The sequence below is a fragment of the Medicago sativa genome, chromosome 8 (genome assembly GCF_051527215.1).
Source record: "Medicago sativa cultivar Bolivia chromosome 8, Bolivia_mono, whole genome shotgun sequence".
In the NCBI taxonomy this organism is placed as follows: domain Eukaryota; kingdom Viridiplantae; phylum Streptophyta; class Magnoliopsida; order Fabales; family Fabaceae; genus Medicago; species Medicago sativa.
Window position 1 is genome coordinate 68,403,088 of NC_140756.1, and position 11,285 is coordinate 68,414,372.

General features: G+C 32.8%; 1 protein-coding gene across 1 annotated transcript; it reads left to right on the plus strand.

The window, feature by feature from the left end:
* The first annotated feature begins 481 nt into the window (after window positions 1-481).
* Window positions 482-4,287, plus strand: LOC146900878 (calcium uniporter protein 3, mitochondrial-like). The gene is made up of 2 exons (XM_085731336.1): window positions 482-1,119; window positions 3,571-4,287. The coding sequence occupies exons 1-2, from the start codon at window positions 544-546 to the stop codon at window positions 4,042-4,044; spliced, it is 1,050 nt and encodes a 349-aa protein (XP_085587462.1). The 5' UTR covers window positions 482-543; the 3' UTR covers window positions 4,045-4,287.
* The last annotated feature ends 6,998 nt before the right edge of the window (window positions 4,288-11,285 follow it).

Consider the following 11,285-nt stretch of genomic DNA (forward strand, 5'->3'; position numbering starts at 1 on the left):
ATAAAACAATTCTTAATTAATAGCTGTATTACAGTATTAGTAGCAAATTACAAATTGCTAAACTAATTAAGTCAAAAAAAAAAATTAATTACCCTTATTTTCCACGGTTAAAATCTACCATCGACTTAGTCTTCATTCGTCATCAAAACACACGTGTACGGTGATAGTACAAACTCTCGTGAACCCTTAAATTTTCAATTTATCGTTGTTTTTTAATATCGAATATTCGATTTCTCCTAACCACAGGACAAAGAGGAAGGAACCTCGAATACGATTATACGAATAAACCCATCTTCTCTATCAAAATTCAATATCTCGCAAACAATATCTCGTACAAATTCTCGTGTATTTTTCACAATCGTTATCTTATTTATTTATTAATACACAATAATTAAGCGATTTGCAAAAAAACGTTAACATCATGGTGTTTCTCCGTTATAATGGGACACTATAAATAACGTTCTCTCTCTCACTACAATTCAATCCATTCAACACTTTCATTCTCTTTCTATTTCTCTCTCTAGAACCTTCAATTCTTCATCAATGGCGTTTAAGAAAACCCTAACTCAACGTCTCTTAAGCTTAACCAAAATCTCATCACAATCTTTATCAAATTGTCGCATTTCATCTTCATCCTTTCAATCACGTAACCCTTCCTCCGTCGCGAACCGCGACATTGCACCGGAGCCGGGAGATTCTTCCAACGACGGTGTTTTCCGTCGATTTTTACATAAACAAGCTGGTTTTAAATCTGAACTCCGACCACCGCATCCAGGTGGTTCCGATGGCCTTCTCCAGAAACTCCGGGAGATGGACATTGCCAGAAACCGGATCCGATTAGATGGATTAACTCCGCCTGAGGCGGCAACGGAGGCTGCAACGGAGGAATTGAAATCAACGGCGGAAGACGTTAGGAAGTTGTTGAGAGCGACGCAATTGGAAGCGGTGAAATCGAAGATTCGGAAGATTGAGCAGAGCTGTGTGACGTATTCGGAGTTTGTTGAAATGTGTGGTGAGAATTGTTCCGATCAAGAACAAGCGAAGAAGATCGCGAAGATTCTAGATGATTCTGCAACTGTGATTATCTTAGGCGACGTCGTTTTCCTCAAACCTGAACAGGTAATTAATTTCTAAATCCTCTATTTAGCTTTAATTTAATTTCGTTTAATTAGTTTAATTTTGTTAATTTGTTGTATTTGTTGAGTTGTGTTGTGTTATTAATTTGTGGGATGATACAGAGTGTGTCATCATCATCATGATTGATGGGAAATAATATTGAGATCAAGAGATAGGTTTCTAAACTTTAACTTTAGGCCGTTGATTTGATTGAGATCGCCGAAAACTGATAGAATTTTGTGGTTATTTTTCTTGAATTTTTTAACAGGAAATAGAGAGTTTGTTGTTTGCTCAGATCTAAAACGGATTCCACGTTTGTGAGATGGTAAATTAAGGGCTGCCAAACAAGCCCTTATTCTTCTTTCACACCTTCCTCCATCTAAATGGGGATATTTATTTATTTATTATTATTATTATTAGTGATTTTTTTACATTTAATTTATAATTTATACGTGTCCATGAAATAATTGAGAGCTTGACTTTGTCCAGCTTATCAATTGGAATTTCCATGGATAAAAAACTAATTTTGCAGCTTATTAATTGGGTTCTCTTTGGAGAAAACGTTTTTTCACATAAAAAACATGTTGATCAAACAAATTACTACTAATAATTGGTAATATTTTGAATAAGTGTTTGATTTATATTTTGCAAAAAAATTATTATTCAAAAAGATATGTATAATCCTTGATTCATAACATTTACTAAATTTTAATATTTTTTCAAAGCATATTTAATGCATAAAAAAGTTGAGCAATAATTATAGACTTATCCGAGTTACTCTTTTTTTGACTGGAGTTGCTCTTTAAAAGTTTATAATTTAGTAAATACAATTATGATATTTAAAAAATAAGCTTATCTAGTATTTTTCTTTTTGAAATAGAATAAACTTATCTAGTTTTTTTTTTTTTTTTAAAGAAATAAGCTTATCAAGATAAAATTATATTTTTGAGAGAAAGACAATAGTTTAAACGTTCAATAATAATTAATAATTTTATTTATGTACATACATACATATACACTTCCTCCGGTCTTTAAAAAGTTAAATGTATTTATCTTTCAAAAAAAAAAAAAAAAGTTAAATGGATTTAGTCTAGATATTTTTTTTTGGAACAGCCAAAGTTATTAAACAGTTCAAAGACTAAATACATTTAACCTTTAGGTATATATTTAATATTGGAGGACATATATGTTTTGACCAAATCAAATAGTAATAAGGGATACAATAGTAATCTCTTTGAACTATTAGACTTGAAATACACCTTAAGATTAATAAATAAGATATTTGAGGTTTGAACCCGGCCATATACACCTTGAACTATTATTCTATAAATATATATGAATTTATACTTATCTTTGAAAATATTAATGTTTTTTTTTTCTTATCTGAAAATATTAATGTTTGATGATACTATACCTTTTGAAATTATGCTAAAATGATTTAGTTTAATTTAGAATATAACATTCATCTTTAAAATTTTTAAATCGTTAGTATAAAATTAATTTATATTAGATGTTCACTTAGGAATAAAATAATGTGCATTATTATGCTATTAGGGTTTAAACCGTGTGCCTGACCTTTGTATAGTTTTATTTTATGTCATTTCGTGAATGTTGTTTCTGGATTTGTAAGATGCCCTGTGAAACGTCTTGGTGCAAGTGGATGTCCATATTTTTATTATATGGACGCGGATCAACTTGTGCCAACAAGAAAATTGGACAAATTATAATAAATTTTTGTATTCGTTTTTGCGATAGGTATTAAGTAGCACCTAATCTACTTTTATTGAATATTAGGGACTATTAAGTAGCACCTAATCTATTAATTACTAAAATTGAAGTCATATTTATAATTTTTTTAGGGATAAATAAATTTTATTGTTTTGATTATTTATTTATTGGCTTGGTGATAGATTCATATTTTATTTTTATGTCAATTAAATATTGTGATTGTTGCATGGCAAAGAATAGTTTGATTGCGTTGCACGTTAGCCAAGTGACTATTATTACTATTAAATTAAATTTGTGACCAACAAGAAATATATTGCTTCAATTCCTAGATTTGGGGTATATTTGGGACACTAAGCTGAATATGGTTCAATGCACTTCCTTGAATCCCGTAACTTTATTATACGTTTTGTCTATCTTGTATTGTTTTCCATTCTTTTTGGTGGAACGGCAGAGAATCCAGCTGCTAAATGTTTCCCATCAATTCACTTTTCCTTTATCTTATCTTATACATGTCTGCTATTTTATTTTATTCAAGCCCACTTTGTCTGATGCTAGCCAAGTTGTGTAAAGGGTAAAATTCATTTAGTTTTCTTTTATGCTTCTTTTGGGTGCAAATATAATTACCTAAAAAAAGTTTTACTCTAATTTACAGCAAAGCTTGAGATGAAAAACAAATGTAGATTGAACTATAAGTTTTACCCAAACCCTCTCAAATTTGTGATGCAGGTAGCAAAAACAATCCAGGCTCTATTTCCTGTACCAGTACCAAAGCCAAACGAGGCAGAAACAAAAGAACTCGAAGAAATGGAGAAACAGAAAGCAGCCATAGACAGCAGAGCTCACACAATGGTTCGCCGTGAGCTCTGGGGAGGGCTTGGCTTTGTGTTGGTGCAAATATTAGCATCCATGAGGCTCACCTTTTGGGAACTTAACTGGGATGTAATGGAACCCATATGCTTCTATGCGACATCTATGTACTTCATGGCCGGCTACACATTCTTTCTGAGAACATCAAAAGAACCTTCCTTTGAAGGTTTCTATCAAAGCCGTTTCAGCACTAAGCAGAAGCGATTGATGAAACTTCACAATTTTGATATTGCAAGGTATAATCAACTCAAGGATGCTTCACCATCAGCACCCTCTTCCGAGTTGAATTCAACTATTGTTCACCCATTGAATCAAATTCATAGAAATATTTGACATGTATTCATTGTTTCCGATTACTAGACAGTAACAAAAATCGTAGTAAAAAGAAAATCATACAATATGATTATGATGGTGAGGTAGAATTAGGCGCGGCTTTATGTACGATAGTTAGAGTCATCTTTGTTTACATTTTTGTTATACAACATACCAACAACTCATTGAATACTTTGCAATCACCTGGAGCTTAAGTTCTTGGGTGAATTCTAAAACAGTTTAAACAAGGTTTTTTTGACCAAAGTTAAGAGCTTTTCTCAATTCTCGCGATTCTTGAAACAAAGTTTAGTAGCTTGTCGTTTTTAAGAAAATTTTTGAAGTGAAATTTGCCAAGACATAGATGTCATCAATTTGCCTCTCAAATTAAGTTGGAGAAAGACAAATATTGTGGAAAGAGTGGCTGTAGGAATCATATATTCACAAGTCACAATCACTTGAAGGTCCATGTGAAAGTTCCTTGCAAAGCCATACTGACAGCTAGTTTCAACCTAAAACAGTGACATTCGGCCATAGACAGCTGCAGATACACAAGTTACATTGCAAACAGAATCCGATAAAAAAGCATCCAGTAGTGTGCAATAACTTAAATATTGAACAAATGGTTACTTTGGTCTTTTACTCTGCACCTCGCTATCTGATTCATGATTAAATGTAAATAAGTCATTGACTCCGCACTTCCGTTATCAATTTAGGCAATGCTGTTAAAAAATTTCGTTAAGTGATGATGTGACACATGTTTTATGCTGACAAGGAGTATGATCACATGGACCAAAGTGAAAGTAGAAAATGTTCACTTTGGTCTCTGACCCGAAAATTAATATTCCCAAATTGAATCTCAAATCCATAAATCCTATATCTCAAATTCCTAAATTTCATCTAATTCTCTATTTTGATCAAAATCAATCTTCCATTAAACACCAACTTACTGTTAGGTCCCTGACTGTGCATACTTACTATCAGTTAGAACCCTGACGGTAAGCACGAAATTTCACTAAGGTCTCTGACATCATTAAGGTATCTGTGTTAAATTCCAAAATATTATTATAACACTTGCCAAAACGATTCCATAATTGAATACCAAAATGTTTCTATAACATAACTATTAAGACATTAAATGAAGATCAACCATAGAGTAATCAAAAGATTGCACCACATTTGGGCATATAATTCAATAAGTCATTACATAATGATTCAACAAAATATTAAACAAAATATTGCACCACAATTTTGCTTATAATTTAGCAACTTCGGTACATAAATAAACTAATGAACATCACATAGTTGGCCTTGGACCCCTTGGAGTAAATCTTGGAGTTTTCAAGAAAGATGTAAGCATTTGTTGTTAATTCAGACGTGCATTTAGATTTTGACCCCTAATAGGTGGTGGCCTAACTCCAACCGGCGCTGGATCAAAAGTTCCATGTCCAATTCCTATTGGTTGTGGTCCTTGCACATTCACATCAAATAATTGCTCGTGTTTGTGGGGCAGGTTGTGACAAATCTAAAGCAACTTGTTTTCCTTGACCCTCATTGTTGGTAGGTGGTGGTGGTGGAACTCAATTGGGAGGCATAGGCATCACACCTTGATTAATGCAGTCGAACCTATTGTGGTTACCTTCTAGGCCACACCTTGTACATGTCAGCACTGGATATGACCTCCGAATAGGGCTGCCAATGAACCGAACTAACTCGAAAATAGTTCGAGATGATTCGATAATTGATTCGTTGAACTTGGTTCACGAACCAAATGAGTCGAACTTGAGTTGAAAATTAAGCCCGTTAAATAAATGAGTTGAACTTGAGTTATATATGGTTCGACTCGTTTGGTTCATGAACCAGCTTGATATATATATATATATATATATATATATATATATATATATATATATATATATATATATATAAAATTACTATTTTGTATTCTTTTATATAATAAAATATGCTTGGAAATTATCCTTGCATATACATATCACATTTGTATCAGTTAGGTAAGGTTTAGCGTAGCTGTGAAAGAAAAAATGCAGCATGAAAGCTACATTTGTCCCACATCGGAAACTTTATGCATAGTATTGAGCAAAAGTGTATATGAAAGAGGAGCCTGATGATACGCCTCTTATGTATTGTGGTTAATGGACTAATTAGCTATTAGCTGCGATGTGCTAATTAAACCTAAAGGTTGACTTTTTCTTTTGAAATTGTCTCTTAAAAACCTTAGTTAAAGTTTTTTTTTTTGTCGTTTTAGTTCTTTAATTCGAGATATCGAGTCAAACTGAGTTGTTCACGAGCTTGAGTCGAGTCGGATTTGAGCTAAGAAAAAAGTTCGTGGCATGATCGAGTCGAGTTTCGAGCCGAGTTCATTCTTATCGAGTCGAGCCGAGCTGAACCTGAGTTCGACTCGGTTCGACTCATTTCCAGCCCTACCTTCGAACATTACCTGAACCGGAAGGACCTTCAGATGATTCTTTCCTTCTTTGTTTCTTTGGCCGTCCAGGTTGTCTTCTTTTTTGTGCATGCACCGATTTCACATAATCAGTTTTTTCCCAAAACTCTTCACCTTGTGCTGGCTTTATGAAATGTTCATAAGTTGCATTGTATGAGCCCAAAGTAAGCCACCCATGACAATAATTTTCAGGTTTTCGTGCCTTCATGCAATGGGTGCTATTCCATGAACACATGACATGCCTAAAACAAATTCAAACAAATTCATCATTATATCAATACACCATAATTTAAATAAGGGAAATGTTAACTTGTGCCCTTAGGGCATAAGTTTAGAAACTAAACATAGAAACTTTTCATTAGGAATTGTGCATTCAATATATTAAAAGTTTGAAATTTTGTCTTTTCAATACAAAAGTTAGTTTTTAATTTCATTTTTAGTTTCTTAACTTGTGCCCTTAGGGCACAAGTTAACATGACCCTTTAAATAAACTACATTGTATAATACTTAAAGCATTTAAGAATAAACCACAAATTCAAACCAATGTATGAAAAAATAAACCAAATATCAAAAGCATTCATCAACCAGTACTTGAATAATAATTCCTATGTATTCACCAAGTTATAAACATCTTAAGGCTAATATATAAGCGACTAAATGCAATATCAAAATCATAAAAACAAATCTTCAGGAGATAGATGAAATTTTGGTAGTAATTGACAGAAATCTCAGCAAGCCAAGTATGAGATTATTCAAGCTTGGCAACCACCCACTTCCTCATTGCTTCAGAGCTTTTAAAGTCACGACAACAACTGTGCAATGGCTGCTTGAAAGTCTTGATTTGAAATTTTTTTGTTACTTTACTCCAAGCACAATATATCTCCCACTTGCATACTTCATCTTTGCATATAGCTCTGCAACTTAGTCATTTTTCAACCACTTTATATCTCTTCCATGGTATATCGTGTAGTTCCTCATAGCTTCTTTGAAAATATTTAAAGTTTCAAATTCTATTCCTAGCTCCAAGTGGGCCTGACCAAACTCGGCATTTGAATTAAACTGAGGAAAAACTTGTCTTCCATTTCCATCACCTTCATCATCGGTAGTAATAGGGCTCCTTAGTTATTTAGAATGGTAATTGTCATTGTCGTTAGGAAAATCATTCTCACCGACATTCTCTTCAACATTAATACTCGTGCCTTGTCCTTCTGTTAGTCTATTATTCCTTCTTCTAGATGGTTCAGGATCCAAAACAACTTCCATGAGAGTATCATCATCTCCACTAAAATATGAAGGTAAGTAATCAGAATCCTCATCAGTTTCATATTCTTGTGCCTCATCATCAGCTCGATCTTCATTAATTGTTTCACCTTCATTGGCATCAACTACCCCTTCATTAACATCAATTTCGGCCTCAACCACATTCTCATTAACAACATCAACCACACTTTCATTAATAACATCAGCCACAATTTCAGCCTAATCATCAACAATCACAACTTCAGGTTCATGAACCATCTCTTCTGGTGCAACAATATCTGATTCAAATATTGGATGCTCATAATATATATGAACTTCATTACCACAACGACATGCAGTGTTACCCAAATCCAAAATATCGGCATCTTCAACAACTTGAAGGTAATATCCATAGTTAGGAACCAACCACCATATTTTTTTCAATACCTGTGTAGTTTCCACATAGTTTTGCCATCTCTTCTAGTTGATGCTTATTAAGGTAGTCAGTGTCATACTCCTCCCAAACATAGAATTGACCATTTACATACTTCATGCTACCATTACCATATCTTTGAAAATAACCACCATGATGCAAAATCAGAGTTGATTCCATTCTAAACACAAAATAATAGATTCATATGTTAACAAAAAAGAAAAAACCCTTATAACCCTTGTATTCTTAAATTTTTTTTTTTGAAGGAAATAAATTTATATCATTTCATTAGCAATCAAAAGTTCAATACATGTCGGTACATTATAAAAAATACGGAAGCTAGACTCGGAAAGGGCTGCCTGCGCCAATTCATAGGCAACCTCATTCGCTTGCCTCCTAGTAAACTCGACAATAGAGTTTGTTAAATAAAGGGAGCAATAGTTCTTCGTATCCTCCATAATAAACCTAAAACTATCAAACATAATAACAACAAAGTAACCCTTATAACCCTTGTATTCTTAAAAATTATTAACCCTAAAACCTAAAATAAACATAATAACAACAAAGTAACCAAAACTATCAAACATTAAGCATAAGAAACATGACAAGTTACGATTTTGCATGATCAGAACAAGAAGAATCATAGAATTTGTTGTTCACTGACCTTATGATGTTATGGCACAACTTTAGCAACAACAGAAGGGTACGACGACGCGATGAAGAGAAGCCACGATGGTGACGGCGGTGGCGGATGCGCGATAGTGGTGGATGAGTTCAATGGTGAAGGTTTTGAGTTTTACGGTTCAACATGTTTTTTTAGGGCAGTTCAACGTGTTTTTGTGTTTGAAGGGAGAAGAGAAATACCCAATGGTTACTAATAAAGTGACTTTTGGGTTTCTTTCAGTTAAGGCCCTAACACACTAGCTGTACATGTCGGCATAAAATATGTGCCACATCATCACTTAACAGAATTTTTTAAACGGCATGGACTAAAGTGATGACGGAAGTGTAGGGTCAGGAACTTATTTGTATTTAATCCTGAGTCAGGAACCTTTCTGACAACGAGGTGCACAGTCAGGGAGTAAAGTGACTATTTGCTCCTTAAATATTGTCTAATTCTAACTATACGAGTTCAACTGTTAAGGAGTAAAAATAGTATGTTTTTAAAATCGTTTAAAATACACGACATTTTTAGAAGAATTTGATGGATTGCTGAAACCTCGGGGGCTTGCCTGATTACTCATTTTAGAAACTATTTTTCAATTTTTTTTAAGAAATAAAAACTAATTCCAGTTTTTAGAAATTTAAAAAGAAATCAAAACATCTTTAAAACTAGAGTTTTTTTTTTTGGTGGTGGTCAGGATTATTATATCTTTAAAACTAGAGTTTTTTTTTGGTGGTGGTCAGGTTTGAACCTCGGACCTTGCACATATTATGCATTGTTCTTACCAACTGAGCTAAGCTCACGAGGACACTTTAAAACTAGAGTTAAATGGGCTATCAGTGTTACAACGACAATAACCAATAAGAAATCATCACTATTACTAAAAAAAAAATCATCACTATTTTTTTTTACAAGCAAAAAAAAAAATCAATATGTCACATTATATAATAGATTTCAAAACATATTTGAAAAAGAGATTAATTAGAATTGACTATATATCAACTTTACAACGTCAACCAATTAAAATAAGGATTTTTGACACATAACACAAGTGAATTAAAAATGGAAAAAAACCAAATAAAATCTCTAGTATCTACTTTTGTTCATATTCCATTATTTTCGGCTTTGATTGATCCATTTTTTTCTTTGCCATTTAATTGTACTCATGTTCTAATTGCTCTTGTTCTTCACTGTTCACTCATGCTTGAATATCTCAGAACGAAACCATTCATTCAAAACCATTTCACATGTACTTAATTCTTATTAGGTGTACTTGATATAAGAGATTGTTTAAATAATTTTTATCATGTTCTAATTGCTCATGTTTTTATTAGGTCTCATGTTAGTCAGTTGTCATTGATATTCATTAAAACTGAAGAAAGGGAGGAGATGAGACAATTCTTAATTAACTTACTGATTGAATAACAAAGAAAAGTAGGTTTGAAAAGGTGAAAGGAGGCATTAGCATAAGATTAGAAGTTTAGAACGTATATGATGGTATAAGACAAAATCATGGGATACAACAAAACCAAAAACGATGGAACCATGAACAAAAGTAGTTAGTAGATATTTTTTTTGGATTTTTTCATTTATAATTTACTTATGCTGATGTGTTAAAATTACTCATTTTAATTGGTTGATGTTGTAAAATTGATTTACAGTCTATTCTAATTAATCTCTTTGAAAAATAGGATGATATGGCAAAATAATGGACAATTATAGAATGCTAGTGTAAAACAAATTTACATTGATTGTACATGATTTATATAGATAAATGAAAAATTACAACGAAACTTAGGAACGATTCGAGGAAAATGGCCCTCCTACAATCATCATCGAGAAGAATATTAACCACGTGGAAAACCAAAAATTGTAATAATCCAATCTTTTCACCATGGCCAAAGTTTGCCAAATCAGCGCACCGATTAACATCTTGATAAATATGTCCCGACTTACGATTTCAATCTGTTCGATCCATATAGATAAAGGGCTTCTCGAAGAAGGGGCTTCAAGTGGAAATTTTGAGTCTTCTGAGCAAACATCATGTTGACAACAATGATGTAATCCATTTCAACAATAATAATTGTAACTTTAATGGTACGCCACAATCAAACCATGGATTAATCCCCAACGTTTGGCCATGACATAAGTGGATCTATCGATATTACAAGTACAACCACTAACACAACGATCTTCTGACTCTCTAATGAGACCTCCACAAGTTGAAAGATCAATATTAATAATGTAGGATTCATCCAAATTAAGTTGGTAAGCGTTGGTAGGAGGAAGGTATCATTTATCAGAGATCTCATATCTTTAAACTTGACTAAAAAACCAAAATTGACGGTGTTTTTTTTAGAAAAAAAATAATTTTTTGGGGCTATTCCGTAAATTGATTTTTAAAAATTAAAATAAAATCGAAACACAATCGAATTATATTTTCAATATCTTTTTTTGTTTCTTAT